The 19,560-nt window shown below is 38.7% G+C and overlaps 1 protein-coding gene across 1 annotated transcript in view; it reads right to left on the bottom strand.

Annotated features, from left to right (window-relative positions):
• Nucleotides 1–447: 447 nt before the first annotated feature.
• The window catches only part of DHTKD1 (dehydrogenase E1 and transketolase domain containing 1), a 104,316-nt gene continuing 85,203 nt past the window's right edge, over nucleotides 448–19,560 (bottom strand). The window contains exons 10-17 of the mRNA XM_063448223.1: nucleotides 17,686–17,825; nucleotides 17,057–17,207; nucleotides 16,032–16,138; nucleotides 14,558–14,722; nucleotides 13,273–13,355; nucleotides 12,193–12,362; nucleotides 1,091–1,176; nucleotides 448–590 (exon numbers count right to left, since the gene is read on the bottom strand). Coding sequence (XP_063304293.1) covers nucleotides 489–590; nucleotides 1,091–1,176; nucleotides 12,193–12,362; nucleotides 13,273–13,355; nucleotides 14,558–14,722; nucleotides 16,032–16,138; nucleotides 17,057–17,207; nucleotides 17,686–17,825 — 1,004 coding nt within the window. The 3' untranslated portion in view covers nucleotides 448–488. The remainder of the gene's footprint in view (nucleotides 591–1,090; nucleotides 1,177–12,192; nucleotides 12,363–13,272; nucleotides 13,356–14,557; nucleotides 14,723–16,031; nucleotides 16,139–17,056; nucleotides 17,208–17,685; nucleotides 17,826–19,560) is intronic.

Consider the following 19,560-nt stretch of genomic DNA (forward strand, 5'->3'; position numbering starts at 1 on the left):
AATAATTATTACATACTGTAATAGACACACACAGGCTTCAGAAGTTGTCCCTTAAATACTGCATTTTCAATGAAGTCATAGACCACTGTTTGTTTCCTGTCTAGCTAGTTGTCTAGCTAGTTGTCAATGAAGTTTCAACAGTTTGTTGATCCAATCACGATAGAATTTTTTTTTTTTATTTTTTTTTTAACATGCTTGGTATAACATTTTTAATAGAAATACACCCTCCCAACCGGCTACTCCTTCCTTAAATGATATATATATTAAAAAAAAAAAAAAAACACGCCACATCCAACATTCCTAACAGGCTAGAACATTGTTCTTAGTGTTTGATCCCTATGATGAGAAGACTGAATTTAGACTTTCAAATTTCCATCTTAAACTACCAAGTGCTGGTAATTACGATAAACTTATAAAAGTGGAAAATAAAGCCCAGTAGTCCAGAAATACATTCACATATTTAAAATATTAAATATTATTTAGTACAGCTATGCAAATGTTTTTGTGATTATATCTTGTTGTTGTTGTTGGTGGAGAGATCCAATACCCACTGCTGGTGCAGGAAGAGCAGGTCTACTTACAAGGCGTAACTGTAAACAAAAACAAAAAACTGTGAGATATTGCTATTTGACAACTAACCAACTAACAAAAAACAGTCAAATCTAATGAAGTATTAGATTATAAAGAAGCAAACCTCTAAAGTAATGGCAGCCTGACTGGGTGTTGAGTCACGGGTTAAAATATATATTTATTTTTTTTTAAATGTAAAAAAGGGTTATTGGGCATGGTATTACAGTAGGTTAAGGACTTAAATACTGGTGAAAATTTATGGCATACAGGGTTATTCATTAACCTGAGATTCTTACGATTTCAAAAAGGTACTGCATATATTAGAGTTCAATAGCCAAAAGGAAATAAAAATGTCTATCCAATAACTTCGGTTTGAAGCTCAACTATTTCAGCCTTTTAAATACGGTAATTAATATTCCATGTTTTAGTGAATAATCCAGAAAGTGTTAGCTAGCCATTAAAGTCATAATTATGTAACTTCCTTAAACGTCATAAAAGAGATGAAGCAGAAAAAATTTACCTTAAATCCCAACTGTTTCTCAAACCGAGGTGCTACAAAAGTCCATGCACCCATATTCTGGGGTTCTTCTTGGCTCCAAATAAATTCTTTAAAATTAATGAAAGCATTATATGCAGTAAATAAAAATAAACACACATTTTATAGTATATATATATATTGTTTCCAAAGTTTCCCATGAAATTACATGCTCTCCAATCAGGTTGGCTATTGGTTGGTGCCAGAGGTGCATTGCACCCAAACGTGCTCTTCAGTCAGCAATGCCGGCACCTGCTGAGGCCTCATTCACACTGGTGAAGCAGGGCCAGTAGCCCTGTACTTTCATAAGGATGCTGTCCTAGGGTGTCAGAGCAGAGAAAGGGGTCTGCAAAAATTCAAATCCCCAGCTTAAAGTTTTTAAATACTGGTCTCAAAAGTGCTGCAGAAGTAGGGCTCTAACTTCCAAGCTGCTTTTCCATCTAGACTCCCTAGCTTTGAACATACTGGAGAAGCCAGCCACTGCACACTCAGACAGGCTTCAGCGGCCTAGGAAGGCGGAAAGCCACCTGGAGGGCCTCCCACACTTTGGAGTCAATACAGTGGTCAGTGTACACCCTTTTGTAGAGCCTCCTCAGAATCTTCAGCCACAGGGCAGCACCAACAGTAATGGGGTTAGTAGAGGGGCTCTGTAAATATTCAAGTTTTATCCCCAACCACCTCTGCCAGAGAATTCAGTGAACAGAGTAAACTGGAGTTAGACTTTTGTCACTCTGCCCCCAATCTCTCTTGCCCTTTGGCACTCTGACCCATTAGCCCTGTTGTAATCCCCTATCCTTCTAGCCCTGATTAATTTTGTCCGCCTAATTCAATGTCTCTCTATCTCTGTATTTTATCTTGCAACTGGCCCCACACTAGCCCTACTCCCAACCATCCTGATTTCAACATGACAGTGTGGATTTTCAGGTCTTGTTCCAACTTTGTTCCCTGGTTTCCCGCTTTTGGGAAAACCATGGAAATATTCCAAAAAAGTGTAAAGCGAGTGTTTATGTTGGTTCTCAGAATGTTCCATTAAGAAGATTTCAGCTAGTGGGGACTCGGGAGGTTTTTTCTTTTTCTGATTGGATAGGAACTTAAAAAGGTACATTCCATTTATGCATTTTAATAACTTTTGGCTAAAATAATTAGCAGTATTTTACATGGCTACATTTGTATAATTTTGTATACAGCTCCCTTCCTGTGCTTTTCTGCTAATCTGCAGCATCCAGTAATACATAAAGAAGCACAGGAAACATTTTTGGGAATTGTAATGTAGCTAATAACTTCCATGAGTATAAAACGTATACCTGAACTACAGGTTCTTTTTCTGAACTGAACCCAAGATCTGCACGGAGGTAACACTTTTAAACAAATAAACCAGTATGAAGCAAGAACAATGTTGAAAAGTATGTAATAAATGTTTATATGTTTATCCACCCATCTCAGAAACAAGGCATCATTGTTCAGCAGGAAGAGAGAACACTGATCAGACTCCCTCTCTTCTCCCCCTGTCAGGATGTTGCAAGGTGAAGAGATCTTTAAACTGTACATGTGTAACTATGTCAGGCATTCCCAAAGCACTTTCCCAGCATTCCTAGGGATAGGATTTTATGTATCACTCAGTTTCCCCTGGAGTGGGTGTAGAAAGCATAAGAATGAAGAAGCAGGTAAATATGAAGAAAAATAAATAATTTTACCTGCTTTTTCAGCCTGTAGTGAGGCAACTGTCTCATTCAAAGCTAAAGCATTTGAATAAGACAGGTGTCTCAAAGTGATGCATGGCCCTTTAAACAGTTAACGCTCCATAGGCTCCATCTTTGCCAAGCTATTTCCTGGAGCACGGAAGAAGGAACCATTAAAAGGGTCACTGTGGGCACCGTAACTGCTTCACCTTATTGAAGTGGTTATAGTGTCTGGAGTCCCAAAGCACCGTCCTTCCATTCAGACATGTATTCCTGGGAAAGCATTGGTTGGCTGAAATCGGCAAGGAGACGGGACGGAGGCAGGGCCAAACATGGCTTGGTCAGTCAGCCCCTCATCATGGAGATGCATTGAATCAATGCATCTCTATGAGAAAAATTCAGCGTTTCCATGCAGAGCGTAGAGACCCTGAACGGCAGTGCTGTACTCTGTGCAGCACAGTCCTAAAGAGCACCTTCAGTGGCCATCTGAGGAGTGGCCACTGGAGGTATTCCTAATGGGGTTATGTAATCACTACCTTTTCTCTGAAAAGACAGTGTTTACATGAAAATGCCAGCAGTGAATGATTATACTCACCAGAATAACTACATTAACGTGTGGTTGTTCTGGTGACAGTAGTGTCCCTTTAAACCATTTTAAAAAAATTAGATTGTAGTTTTATTGAATTTCAAAAGTACATTACAGAAGAAGAATTTATAGAAGAGCAGTACAGAAAAAACATAAAATTTTAAAATAATAATAGAGCATTAAACAGTTTTTAATGCTGGACTATTAGTCGAAGTGGGACGTGATGATGTAACAAGCACGTCAGGAGGGGAGGAGCTGGAGATTGGCGGGTCGGAGAGAGGGGAGAAGCCGTCGTTAGAAGAGACGCTGAACGGGATTGCGGCTCGAGATTCCTGCTCGAAGCAGCTGGCTACCGGTAGCTCACATAGGACAATTTGCTGAGAGATCTTAATCTTATTTGGCTACTGGAGCAGCAATACTGTGGGGGTCATCTCAGCCGGTTCATTTCTTTGAGAGGGGTCCAGAACCTTACCGGATTACTGAAGGAAAAGGCGGTAATAATAAGGATGAGGTGTGAGTGTGAGTGAGGCTTACAAATTACCTGGATGTAGCACTGAAGGGAGAAAGGGGAAGAGGAGTGAAGAAGAAGGGAAATAGAAGGAAGAGAGAGAAAAAGAGAATTCTGTTATATAGCTTTAAATAAAGCGACAGCTTCCTGCTCCCTGCTCCCATAAAAAAAATCCAAAATTTGCCTGCTCCCCCCTGTATCTTTTCACTCAGCTTTTTCAAAGCATTATAAGGCGTGAGTGGTCTTAAAAAAAAAAAAAATTAAAAAAAAATTGATTTTTTTTTTTGAAGATCTGCTGATTACTCTGAATACCCAACACTTGTTTGAAAAATATAAGGCGAACTGCACCAAAAGTATTGTAAATAGATTAATGAGATATGTCGACCAGAAAAAAGGAAGACAATAAAGCTCTTACTAAAACAGAGAAGAAAGGTCAAAAACAAGAAAAAAGACTTTCCGCTTTTTTGTTCCACAAGAAAGCCAAGAAGTTCTGGAACAATCCACCTTAGAACCTGCCCAAGTCGGACTTATTTCTTCACCCTCAATGGCTAAAGATAGAGAAATGGTAACCTTCTCTTTTAAAAGCGTGTTTAGAAGATTTATCTGTGGATATTAAGAATGAGCTGTCTGTACCAGTGGACATCACAGACGACAAACTTGAAGATTTTCTAAAATAATTTTTTAGTTGTTTAGGATTCACTGAACAATTGGATACTAAGATGTCTCGCTTTCACCCTCTTTTTCAATAAAAGCAAGAACAGAAATTCCCCAGAGATGTAATTGTGGCATTCGTTTCATTCGATTTTAGGCTTAAACTCTATCAGGCTTCAAGGAACATAGTTATGGAGGAAGATAAATTTAAGGCTATAAAAGTTCAGATATCTCCTTCTTTACAAGACAACGAAGAAACTTGTTTTCATCAGTCTTTCCTTCCTTAAAGAAACAATCTTAAATTTAAATGGAATCATTATTCAGCTCTGCAAATTTGTTATAGGGACAGATGGAATACCTTTAGATCAGTAGAACTTGTTCATGTGTGGCTAAAAGATCATTTATAGATTGCAGGTTTTTGGGGGGTAAGGGGAAGGGGGGAGCTTTATTAATTATTGTTGTAGAATATTTTTTTTTTTTTTTCATATACCTAGTATATACCTAGTACCTAATATTCATTGTGTGAGGATATATAATGATTATGGCTTAAAGGGGATTATCCCTTAAAAATTATGGTACAGCTCTATCGTTTAATTATGTATCATAGTAATGAAAGTATGGCATACTATGTGTTACTCTATAAGAGATACGGATATTCTAAGAATCAGCCTTTAGGACAGAGTTTAAGACTCGTCAAATTTATCAGAATTATTTTGATGTTGTAGTTGTCAAACTAATATCCCCCTGTGGCGGAACCCACCTCGCCACATTGGAGGGGCCTGGCTGCCTGCCTCTTACCCGCTGACTATGGCCCCTGGAAAACTGGTACATTTAAAGATTTATATTTGGGCTTGTTATACTGTATATTGCTGTTGCTGGCCCTTTTAAACTCATCTATGGACATATTGGGACTTTTTGGGATTGTGGCGAAACCGACCTCGCCACGTGTCCTTGGAGGGGGCCGATAGCCCGCCTCTTGCCTTTGGACTATGGACCAGACTTTATGGGAATGTGATACCCCAGATAGCTATACCATGGAGCCTATTCATAATGAAAGACTATGGGAAAGACTTTAGCTCCATGGCAATTGTACTGTGTGAGTAGGATCTGCGCGCTATTCGGTAGTTTTGTGCGCTCAGATCCCAGCTATCTGGGGATATGTGAAATGTCTGTGTGTTATGTGTAAAATGTGACTTTATGTATTTTAAAGTGTTTTATGTCGTTTTGCAACCATGTGGTTAATGGAGTCTGTCTCTGTGCTGGGAGATAATTGAATTACTTCTCCAGCACATAGAAGGCCCTGTAAAGCTAGGGGTTTTAAAAGATACTTTTAGTAACTTTTGAACCCCTGGTCTGATCCATGCCATTTTTTTATATGTTGTTCCCCTGAATGGATTGATTGTGGATATGTAATTTTGTGTGAATGTGATGTATGGTTTTGAAGTTATAAATATTGTGTAAAAAGTATATTTTAAACTGTATGAATAATGGGATTATGTGTCACACTAAGGGGAGGGGATGTGTGAGAGGTAACATCTAGGTCATTGGTTCTTTTATGCCTCCCCCTGGGTGTGGCCTGTATGTGTGAGTTGGAAATAAAAGCCAGGCTGGATGAGCCAGTCCAGAGTTCCTGTTTTACCCTCAAAGTGATGTGTCGTCTCATTATTGGGGGGAAGGATTTATTGCATGCTGTTCCAGTTGACTGCTAGGAGTACAAGCCTATTCGTATGGTTCCTATTCAATGGTCTACAGCATTCCTATGCTTGAGAAGGTTCATATGCTGCATCGGTTCGGTGATTGTGGTGTCTGCCAGAGTGCTTGGAGTCCTCAGGAAGCACTAGGAGCATCCATTAACGGAGGTACCAAGTCGGGGTGCCAGGCGATCCGTTACACCCCCTTTTGAAGGTGAAAGTTTTTTTTATATATAAAAAGGAGGGTATAGGTTTTTGATGTAAATTCTAAGGTTTTTGTGGAAACACTCTGGTACAATGGATATGATATATCAATTTAAAACAGGGCACGAAAACATATACTTGTAAGTCTCTTATATTTAGGTATTTTAAATTAATTGTCACGTATTCATCTGCTTATAGAAATGTGGTTAATGACATTTACTGTCCACACAGGAAAAGTTGTGCCGAGCAGCAACCTAATCCACAGAAGGGTTAATGCTGAGCAGCAATTATGCAAATGAAGCCTGGTAACTGACTTTGGGGTCAAAGGCCGGTTACAGCCTATCAGAACTAAAGGAGGGGTATTTAGGCCCAGTTCTCATCCTGCTCAGTGCCCTGTCGTGGTTTCCCTTGTGGTTGTCCGAGAGCGCGTTCCTGTTATTAGTTTTCTACCTGTTTTTTGACTTTGGCTTTGTTTATTGACTTCTCTATATTCTGGTATCCTGACTCCTGGCTTTCCTCATCGCTGCGTCTGTGTTCCCTGACCTCGGCTAGTATTTTAACTATTCTATGTACGTTAAATCCGGCCATTCTAAGGACCGGTAATACGTTACTTATTTGTCATCCGTGCTATACAGTTCTACGTGCTGGATCAAACAGTAATCTTGACATTACCTATACAAATCATTACTATTTTAATATCTACTTGATTGCTGTGGTAAAGGATTTGTTTTTCATATTGTAGGAATATATGTTATTTGACCCACGATATAAGATAATTAAGGTTTGGAGGTGATTCCCTTTAACAATATGGCATAGCACTTTTTGATTAAATATGTAGCACAGTAATGAAAGGCTGGTATAATATGTTTCACTTTGTAAGAGACATTGTTAAGTTAAGAATTAGCTTTAAGATATAGTATATGACTCACTAAATTCACTAGAAACATTTTGACGTTGTAGTTGTTGAACTAATATCCCTCTTTAAAAGTCTAAGTAATTATAACTAGAAATTATCCGGTAGTTATATAAGAGACGGATTACTGGTTTATGAGGTCGAAGTATAAGGTCTTTTTTTTATTTTTATTTTTTGGGGGGTAACTTTCTAATACTTCAGGGTGGACATAACACTACAAATAATGAACACTTAGATGGATTTTTTTTTATAAGTTTGCTATATGGAAGTAGTTAACTCAAAATTAATGAATACTCACTGGAGTGATATTGCACAAGATTTGAGATAGGAAATATTGGGATTTTTTTTTTTTTTTCTCCCTTTTCCGCTTCCGCCCTACTTTTCCCTCTTAGGCCATTCTAATCTCCTTAATTCTCCCTGTGGGTTTCCAAATGGGCACCCAGTACTTGGTTCAGATTTTCTGTTCCAAGTAGACGATTGTTATGATTGTTTTTATGTTATTATTTGTTATGTGTAAATATAATTATTGGTCATGTATTTGGATTGTATGGTCAGAGAGCCCAAAATAAGAAATTAGATATCAATATGGTTAGAATGCTATCCCTAAATGCTCAGGGCCTTAATTCATTTGTTAAAAGAGTTTTATTTGTATGAAACTTTAATTAGACAAAAAATTCAAGTGGCTTTTATTCAGGAAACGCACTGGACCAGGGAGTCAAAGACTTTGTGGCATTATGAGAAATATCCTCTAATATATTCAGCTGCTTTACAGGATAAAAAAAAAATGCGGGGTTACAGTCTTATTTTCTAAAGAAATCAAATTTGAATGTGTATATAACTTCATAGACCCAGATGTGAGGTTTATTATATTACTGGGCCTATTAAATGATATAGAGTATACTTTTTTTAATGTCTACTTACCTAATAAAGATCCGATAAAAACGCTAGTTAGAATACTAAATCTAGCTGACCAAGTTAAAAAGGGCAGAATTATAATAGCGGGCGATTTTAATTGCATCTTAGATACTCAGATGGATAAACATCTAGCAATTCATCAACAAATAGATAAAGTTTTAAAGAAACAGACAGCAGCATTCAATAGAGCCATTAAGAAGGCAGACATATATGATTGCTGGAGATTAGCACACCCTAATGATAAGAACTATACACATAAATCTATCCCTCATAACTCTTCTGCTAGAATAGATATGTTCTTGGGTAATTTGAGTTTTTCAAGAGCAATTCTAACTATTAGTATAATACAAAATACTTGGTCTGATCATGACATGGTTATAACTGAAGTGGAGGATAGACAGAATAGAATACTCCCGAGTTGGAGACTTGCTGACTATCTATTAAAAAATAAAACTAATATTGAATATATAGAGAGATTAATTAAACTATTTGTTTTCGAAAATTCATCTGACGAAATATCCAAGGAATGCCTGTGGTGCACGTTTAAAGCGGTAACTAGAGGTTATTGGATTCAACTTGCAAGTCAACAGAAATTAAGTAGGGAAAGTGATCTAGCAGATCTTTATATTAAATCTTATCATCTGTCTAAAGCTAATAAACTTAATTATATGGAGGATAAGGCTCTTGCCATTAAGGACTGTCAGGAAAAGATTAATAAACTGACTAGGATTAGAATAGAAAGAAATTTAAATAAACTTAATATTAGATACTACTATAAAGGAAACAAAGCGGACTCAATTTTAACGAATAAATTAAAGAAACCAGATATAGATCGTAAGATACTTAAATTAAGAGAGAGAGATAATAATACCTATAAACCGGAAGATATAGCGAATAAATTTAGATCTTTCTTTGAGAATTTATACAATCTAAATGCAACACCGGAGAGAGTTCCGATTGAGGATTATTTTAAAAATTCTAATTTTAAAAAAATCTCGGCCCCCCAAAGAGAATATTTAAATAAAACTATTACAGCTAAGGAAGTAGATGTGGCAAAAAGCAGACTGGAGAGTAGTAAAGCACCAGGTCCTGATGGATATTCCAATCTATTTTATAAAGTCTTTAAAAAAGAGTTAATATCTGTGCCGTATACTCATATGCCACGTTATGTTTTAACTGTTCGTTACATTACTGCTTGTGACCGCTGTTGTGGCTGAACAAGCTTGTTGTTATACCATGCACGACAAAAATAAAGAATTAAAAAAAAAAAAAAAAAAAAAAAAAGAGTTAATATCTTTATTGGTTGATACATTTAACGAGTTAGCAAATAAGGGGCAAGCCTCTCATGACTTATTAAGGGCACATATTACTCCAATATTAAAGCAAGGCAAGCTTTTTACTGATGTAACTAACTACCGGCCTATTTCATTAGTTAACGTGGATGTTAAAATATATGCGCCCATTTTGGTCAAAAGATAAAAAGTAATTTTACCGACACGGATTCATCCGAATCAGATAGGATTTATGATGGGTAGGCAATCTTGTAATAACACCCGGGAACTCCTCTTCTGACCAAGTCGGTAGATGTGAAAAAAGCCTTCGACAGGGTCAGATGGGAGTTCCTTCGGACCACAATGGAACAATTTGGATTTAAAGGGTTGGTTTTTGGATGCTGTACTTGCAATATATTCTAATCCTACGGCTAGAATAGTGGGCCAAGATTTATGTTCTGAATGGTTCACTATTTCAAATGGGACCCGACAGGGCTGCCCTCTCTCTCCGTTATTATATGTGTTATCTGTTGAACCATTAGCCAATAATATCAGAAATAGGGGGGGGCGGGGCCTGACAGCCAAGATGGCTAGCCGCACAATCTAAGAGCTCCAGCGACCATGGACGAAAATGCGAGGCTACCGATCGACACAATAGTATTTATGGCTACCGGCGACCGGGATCAGTTGCGGAACAGCAGTGGGACCATAACGATACCACCCCGGTACCGATACAATACGGACAAGCCTCACACGACCATGCAGCCTAAACGGGAGCAAAGCCTGCAGCCTGAGGACGACGACCGATCTCCCGGCCTGGGGCTCACTCCTAAACGGGAACCAGCCCCCTATGGACCGGCGGGGGACATCCCGGTCCTCGCTGGGGACGACTACCCCCACAATCACACTCGCACAAGCGACTCAGTCGTCAAATAGACGAAGACTACAGGACCCAACTAAGATGGCGTCGCGGATGCTGCCCAAGGCCAAGCACCCACGCATCACACCACCCACGCACACAGGGGACTTTCTAAGCTTGATATGCTCCTACCTATGGGCAAAGCTCAAAGCCAGAAGGCAGCCCCATCGGATGGCAATGAGGGAGATGGTGGCGTGGATCCGCCCGGCCAAGCGACGCACCCTGCAATGGTACCCCCCTCGCAAACACAGCGCGACCTCCAAAACAAAGCGGCACCGAAGCTCACGAAGAAGGCGGGAAACAGAGCCGGATCACTCGACTGCCTCAATCCACCGTCCCGAGCCACGAGACAAGCTCGGATCTACACCTCACCCAGTGGTCCCAGAAACCGAGGACTGGCACAGTACAAGCCTGCACGCTACCATCCGCAAAGCCCACGGCAACGCTAACCAAGATGCAGCGAGACAACACCCAGGGAGACGAAACCAGCGGAGAGCTCCTTCACGACCCACTGGGGAAAAGCGTGGACCCCCACGTGTGCTCAGGACCCAGAAGAACTGCCTGACAGAGCGCCAGCGTTTCCCGGTATCAGGGGTCGGCTGAACTTTAACTGAACTTACCCGTTCGTGCCAGAGTCTTGGAAACGGTTATGTACTTTCACCTATGGTTTACCCTGATTTATTATCTGCCCAGAAGCCCTTGCTAGTAATCTTTCATTTGAATTATCTGTCCCTCTACAGAATGTTTACCTATGTTTGCCTATGTTTGTTCATGCATCACTAATCAGGCAAGCAACAACACTGTAGATGTATCTTGTTAGTTAAACAATCCACACCAGCATAAGTGCCAATCGAGGGGAGCTAGTCCTGATTGAATAGCCTGCATAATGGCAGTCTTCACTACATACCATAATCTCACTGAAGCCTAACGACTTCTTCACTACAAATCTTAACATACTAAATACTCACTACGAGTGTCCTATTAATGCCCTTACTAGTAGCAGTGACTCTGCTATAATCACGCTGGATGCGGGTTCAAGACTAGCATCTAACTTTCTTTTCTGCGTAATCTTGTAAGCCTGAGGCACAAGCCTGTTACTTAAGCATGTTTTACACTATACCCAGGCTTTACAGTCAACTAAGACGGAGTTTAGAGCAATATCGCGCCCCACACTGGATACTCGCTAGCCTAGTTTAGTCTGCATACCCAATTGCCACTTTCAGCTCTCATCATTTCCCAACACGAGCAACATGGCCCTCATTCAGTGGTAAAGTCCTCCAAAATGTTTTTACAAATGGAGGGACAGTGCTAGGAGACGCCAGGCACTATAACAGATGCATTGAGATGAGTAGGTTATAGTTGATACAGCGTCTCTTTAAAAGGGAGTATGCTTGGCTTTTATTTTATCTTTTAATATTCTGGAAGGTTTGTTTTTGCATACATAGAATGCATACGCTATACAATGCATAACAAATGGCTAGTTCCAACTGGGAGTATTACTTTAATAATAAAGAGCTTAGTAATGCAGCATGGACACAAACACTAAACTCAATGGTGTCCAGACCATCCAACGGACAAACCAACTGTACGCTGGTTCATTTCAATCCCAACCCATGCACTGACATAACATATCAATTTTAAACCAAGAGGTGATTTTAAATGGAGTCTGGAGATCTATGTAAAATGCACAGTAGCCTTGATCTTAATGGTGGCAAACAGACTAATGCCACAATGCAAATGATAAACTCACCTTTGGCATTGGGATATTTTGCCATTTCTTGTTGCAGTGCGTCCAATGGGAAGGGGCACAGTTCCTCCAGCCGGATAATGACATATTTGTGTCCTAGATCTCCCAGTGTTTCCTTTTGCTTGGCCAAAGAATAGTAATGTTTACCAGAGCAAAGGATCACTGTATGTACACTGTAGGATAATAAATAGTGATTAAAGACTTGATGGACTGCAATATCTAACTACCCTGCTACCTTTTAATATATATGAAAAAGGATCAAAGAAATATGTGCATTTCTTTCATATAAAATTATACTTTTAAGATTTTTAAAATGGACATAAGTAAAAGAAAAGGAAAGTGGTTCAAAAGTACAATTGTACGTTAGTGAAAACAATCCTTTTAGTGAGGAAAGGTAGTATGTTTTAGTATGGATTAGTAGTATGCCAGTTTAAGATGCAGGGGAAATATGGCGCTAAATGCCAATCACTTTATTTAACATAGATTGCTTTGGGTCACACAATGGTGGGTTTTAATTTAAACTCTGCACATTCCCTCAGTTAAGCTTATCTTAAAGGACAACTGCCACCTTAAAACATAATAATCCTTTCATCAAGTATTGAAAGTAAATAGGTTTTGTTTAAATGAAGTATATGTAAAAAATAAAATAAAATAAGAAAGTGTGAAAAATGTATCCCTACCTTTAGTACATGACAGGATTCTTCACCTATAACTATACACACATACACACACACACACACACACACAACACCCCCCTCCCCCCATCCCCCCACTGACCCCACTTGGATTGGACTGTCTTTCTGTACTTGATAAAGGAATATTCTATTAAATCATTTTGAGGTGACCGTGAATGTGTAGCTAATATCTATGTATGTAAAATATTATCGCCAACCCCCTCCCCCCCAAAAAAAAGAAGCATTGCACAATCTATGCAACGATGCTATGGTATGCCAAGACTGATAGATTGCAAGGGCACAGTGAAATGATATGTCCTGGAGCAAGGCAAGGTGATGGACTTTGTGGATGGTTTACATTGTGCTTTTACAAAAAAATAGTAGTAAAAAAAGTTGTAAAAACCACTACCTTTTAGAATCTACAAGTGTTTCTCCAATAACAGGTCTGAATGTTTTTCCACGTGCCATATCCTGAAGACTTGAAACAGCAGCCTGGACAAAAATATATTGGAATGCAAATTAACCATTTTCTTTCAGACTATTATTTTAAACCGGGAAATTATATTCTACTAATAATCTACACAATGCAACAATATGTTTTTGGTTTTTTTTATACTGCTTTGCTTTTTAAACGCTGTTCTTTGGTTGGAGTAACTATATATATTTATTTATTTTTTCAATATGGTTTTATTATCCTATATACACTGATCTTGAAAATTTAGGGACAGATTCAATTTTTCCTATAGTAACAAGTAGCAACTAAAGAGTTTTTTCATTAACTATGGATACAGTGCAGACTAAAGCAAATTTAGTAATCACTGAAAATGATCAATAGTGCATCTTTAAAGGGATTGTTAAAACATGTTTTGGTTATGGAGTGAGTTACATATCAGCTCTGAAAGGAAGGCTGGAGCAAAGTATGTTCTCTGTAAATATCATGTGAAATAAATGTTCTACAAGTGGAGTCAAACTGGAAATTTCAATATAGTGATAACTATAGGTTAGCTTAAAATGCATGTATGCCTTCTAATTATGTCGTTTGCGTGATTAATTGACTTAACTGGTGCTGAAAACTGGTGGATAATGTGTCCACCCCATTACTGATTTAAAAGCCCCCACCCCAATTATTTTACAGTCCCAATCCCCATGGGTGGGTACTTTTCTAGTGAGTGGGCAGCAATGGCTGCCCGGTCACTAGTTTTAACAAGTTAGTAGGTATGTCAGCAATTTAGTAGACAAGTTAGCAAGCTCTGGCCAGCCGCCACAAACTAACCCAATCGCTGCTAAGTGTTTTTTTCCTTTAAAAAAAAAACAAACTATTTGCCAAATATTTAAGATTTTTAATTTTTTTAATTTTTAAAGCCAGACCTGGATTTGAAGCTTTCAGACTCAAATTTACAGCATTCAGCCTGGCAATGTTCAATCTGCTGAAATCTGGATTAAATTCAGACCAGTTTGGTTTCTAAATTACAATTGTTAAATTACATGAACAATATCTGGATTTTGCAATCCAGGCAGCCTTTAGTGAATTCCCCTGTGTATGTCTAATTTAATATGCATTTTACAATTCAGTTTTTATTTCAATAAATTAGTGAATAACAGCTTGTCAGTAAAATGAAAGACTAACTCTGTGTCATAAGTAAATATGCATTGTGCTGTAAGATGTTGCTGTCAGACAATAGGATTTATTTTACCGGATATCTTAGAAGCATTTTTGGGGATGCAACAATGAGAGGTTTTCTGAAATTCCGCACCATCTGTCTGCGCAGCAAGTGAAAATACTGTGCTGGAGTAGTTGGGTGAACTACAAACATATTAACGGTATCCCCATCTACCCCTTCCTCTTTACTGTCACACATCTAAAAAAATAAAAAATAAACACAAAACATGAATAAATAAAAAAATTAAAGTAGACATTACATTTTGATGAAAGCATTCTATAAGGCAACCAATAAAAACAGAGGTTTGAAATGAAGAGTTTATTCCTGCAGCATACTCACAAGAAACAAATAGAAACTATTTACACCAGAAATCTTGCCATTCAGCACAAAATAAAACATTAACACAAACATTAATTAAAAACACATTGTAGTGAGTTGAAAACTGATTTGCAAAGCTCAGGCTTCAATAGCCAATCCCTGACAAGAGTTAATTCAATCTTTTAAATCTTAGTTACGGTTGACTAAATTTAGCAAATACTTCTTCAATTAATAAATAAATTGTGAAATGTAAAATTGCATATCCTCTCATGGTGATTTAACCCCTGCAGTGCCAGAGGAGTATACACACACACACACACACACACAAATAAAAAAAATACATGAGTGTAAAGATCACATGTTAGAAAATGGGTTGTGACTAATTACAGGGGCCGAACTTCCACCGGAGCGGCTGCACAGCCAGCTGCAGCAGGACCACAAGAAAACCTCCCTCCTGCACACAAGAGGTATGCTAACAGGAGGATGGCTGCAAAATACAAAAAATACATGTATATGTGCTTCTCAGATTGTCTGTGTCAAGGTGTGCATCTGTCAGTGTGCATATGTGTGTGTATGTGTCAGTATCGGTGTGTTAATGTGTATTTATATATTTCAATTTATGTATGTGGCAGTGTATGTGTGTATGGTTTCTGGAATGTATGCCCAAACACCATGACAACATGCAAATACACCGCTGCAATCAAATGCAAACACCAGTTACAAACACACCCCTGTATTAAAACTCTTAAACGATATACAAACATCCCTTCATTCAAACACCAACACTACATACAATCACACTCCTGCATTCAATTGTAAAACACTACACACAAGTACCCCATTACATTTCAACAGCAACAATACAACAATTCAGACACATATATACTCTATAAAAAAAAAAAAAAAAAAACTGTTCACATTCAAATGCTCAAACACTGTTCACAAATACAACGTTGCAAAGGTGGGCAAATAGTAGATCCCCTGCTGGCATAGCATTGTGTGAGTTGTACAACAGAAAGGGATCTACCCACGCTAGGTATGGGAATCTTTTGGCATCTAGGGGGACTGGTCAAAAAAATATTTGCACCAGGGCCAACTCTACATTAGTTCTGCCACTGACTAAATATTATTAATCAACTAGTTCTTTATAAAACACAAATATGGCATAATGTGAAATTTTTTAATGAACCTGTAAAAAGCGCTCAATTCTGCATGAAGAATGCTCAGGACCAGCACCATCATAGCCATGGGGAAGTAGAATCACAATACCACTCTGTAACAGCCACTTAGCTTCACCTGTTGCAGTAAACACAAAAGGTAACATATTCTTGAGCAGTTAATTACAGATTAGGTTTCATTTGAGCTGACTGACTGTCTTCTGTTCATTACATTTTCTGTGCTATTAATCAGCAAATTGATTACAAAACACCTATTAAATTAATATGAATAACGTCCAGGAAATAGCAACACTATGAAAGATAGCTGCAAACCACTGCAAATGCCTCCACGTGGACCATTGCGCCTGAGAATCCACATTTATTCATAACACTACACAGTTATATTGTTTATAAAGTTTGAATAAGTAGAGGAACCTTCCCCCCAAAAACAATACGTTAAAAACTTAAAGGGACACTATAGGCACCAGAACAACTATAGCTTGTTGAATTTGTTCTGGTAAGTAGAATAATTACCTTCAGGCTTTTTGCTGTAAACACTGTCTTTCAGTTAAATTGCAGTGTTTACATTTCAGCCTAGGAATACCTCCAGTGCCTATTCCTCATATTCCTACTAGAGGTGATTACTGGGGTAGCGCTGCACATCGTAGAAGAAAGGTAGGATTTTACTATATTTAGGGAAGCAAGGGGTGGTCAGATAGTGATTTTATTACAATAGGGTCAGGAATACACGTTTGCGTTCCTGACCTTATAGTGCTCTTTTAATACTCAAAGTTTTAAAATTGTAAAACATAAAAGACTGTACATTTTTACACTGCCATACCCTACTATAAATTAATAAGGTGCCTGGCTTCTCAGTCAACCATCTACATCTGTAGCTTGCATGGCTGTTAGGAGAGTAGTGTGTGGCATCAAAGTTATGTTCATTGTCGGAGTCAGGGTTTAACCAAATATTGGTTATCAAAGAACTAGGTTTGCAGCCTATAGGACCTTGTACATATAAGAATTATTTAGAAATATGTAGGAAAGACAGTTATACCTCCAGAAATGAAAGTGTCAAATATGATCTGTGCGCCATTGAAGAAATCTCCAAACTGGGCCTCCCAAATTGGAAGTAATTTGGGACTTTCAATGCTCATTCCATATTCAAAGCCAAGGACCGCTTCCTCTGACAGAGCACTGTTGCTGACCTGTAGAGAAAAAAAACAACAACAACAATTCTTATAACAATAGCAGAACACTGTCTGTCCAGCACGTTCTATTTTTATGTGTTACCTTTTTCATTGACATACACTGATCAGCCACGACATTAAAACAACTGACAGGTGAAGTGAATAATATGGATTATATTGTTACAATAGCACCTGTCAAGGGGTGGGATATATTAGACAGCAAGTGAACATTTCTTGAATGTAATGTGTTGGAAGCAGAAAAATGTGCAAGCAAGTAGGCTAATAAAAATAGAAGCATGCCTTTTTAAGACAACATTCATAAACAAAAAGTATTATTCAACTTCATGCCGGAAATAAAAGGTTGGAGAAATGTTTGTGAACTACAACTCATTATTGCTAGCATTAGAGCAGTATTTCAAATGTATCAGTAGCGCAATCTAGAGGTCTACTGCTCTCCTATGCAGTCAAAACGTTATCATGTACAGGTATATTATACCTCTAAGAAACCTTTCTGGTCTGTTGTCATATGGTTCAGTGGAATGTAGGTATCATTAGTCTCCTGACAAACCACCATTGCATGTCTCTGGCTGAACGTTCCACGGCCTACATCCTGTCCACTAATCCGAATGTTAAAACCTGTCACAAAAAAAAAAAAATGGAAGCGGGGGGAGAAATTAAATAAATAGGCTATGCACATTACATATGTACAGAAATAGAATGCCATCAGAAACACAACAAAAAACAAAATATTAAGTTAAAACAAACAAAAAAAAAAGTACTGCTAATTTATTTTCTACATTTAGCTCTCTATATTTATATCTCCTCTCTTCCCAGAGACACTAGGGGAAAATATATCCAATAGGGAAACCTTAAGGGGCTACTTCAAGTACTTCAGTGATTTGAAGTAGTCATGGTGCTTGGAGTCTGTATGTGCAGCAATCATAAGTAATAATTCAGCAAGTACTTTATATGTCAGTATGGCGAGTTCAGAAATATATTATGTGTAGTACTGTTCTCTTAAAGGGGAGAATCAGTGGGGTTACTAGGGGGGTCCGGACACCCTCTTCACGGGGTGACACCAGGCAGGAACTTACACTGCTCGAGTAACCCTCCTGGTATCTCTTCACCTGCGGGTGCAGTGACTGTCACAGCGCAGATGACCCCTCAAGAAGCCGGTGCAGCACTGCAGCGAGGGCAATGTGATAAGCAACTCGGAGGAAGAAAAAAATAAATATACAGAATCCAGAATGTGTAGCTAGATTCTGGAGGCCTCCTTCCTCGTTGCGTTAATGGCCTCCTCCCTGCTGGGCCCTGGGGTGAGGAGTGGGACTGGGAGCCCTCCAGAGTAAGCTGCTGCTGGCCGGTTCCTAACCCTGACTGTTGTACATTACTACAGTTAGTTTGTTGTGTGAAGACATTATTAAAGTACACAGTGCAGACATTTTAGATACGGTCTTCTAATGGGACAGTCACAGAGAAAAGTATGTGGAAAAATATTTGCATTGTGCACTTTAGTAATATATGAAGAATATGTAACGATTTTATATATATGATATTTTAGACTAATTAATCCTAGTGACCGTGTCTAAACCTGTCACTGAAGTCACTGGGATTTATTAGGCAAAATGTAGGCCCTGTAGCCTGCCTAATCAATCAATCACAGGGACTTTAGTGACAGGCTTGGACATTGCTGTCACTGATATTAGACTAAAAGTCTATATATAATAAATTATTGATACACAGTCATCATACATTACTAAAGTGCACAACGCAAAGAATTTTAGTTTTCATACTTTTCTCTGGGAACGGACTTAACCTTAGTTTGTGTATGTGCGTCTGAGTTTCTGTATGACTGTGTCTGTATGTTTATGAGTATGTGTATTTGAAGGAGTGTGTGTATATGCCTCTGTATGGGACTGTATGGTTGCGTGTGTATAACGGTGTCTGTATGAGAGAGTGTGCGTTGTGTCTTTAAAACAGACTAAAAAGTGTCAGAATTGTATAAGTGCACTGTGCTATTATGAGAGAGTGTGTTTGTTTTTTATAATTGTGTCTGTATTATGGTGTATGTCCGCCTGCACCTCCCACGCCTTCCCCCTCTGTCAGTCACTGCATTGGCTTCCAGTTAGATATAGGGCTCTATTTAAGATTCGGGTGCTTGCTTACAAGTCCCTACATAATGCTGCTCCAACCTACCTATCCTCCCTAATAAACAAGTATGTCCCGTCGAGGCCCCTGCGCTCTGCCAAAGACCTACGTCTATCCTCTGTCCGTTCTCCCACCTCTGATGCTTGCCTCCAAGACTTCTCCAGGCCTGCACCGTTCCTGTGGAACTCAATTCCTTCCTCCGTTAGATGCTCACCCAGTCTCC

The sequence above is a fragment of the Pelobates fuscus genome, chromosome 3, assembly GCF_036172605.1.
Source record: "Pelobates fuscus isolate aPelFus1 chromosome 3, aPelFus1.pri, whole genome shotgun sequence".
Classification (NCBI taxonomy): Eukaryota; Metazoa; Chordata; class Amphibia; order Anura; family Pelobatidae; genus Pelobates; species Pelobates fuscus.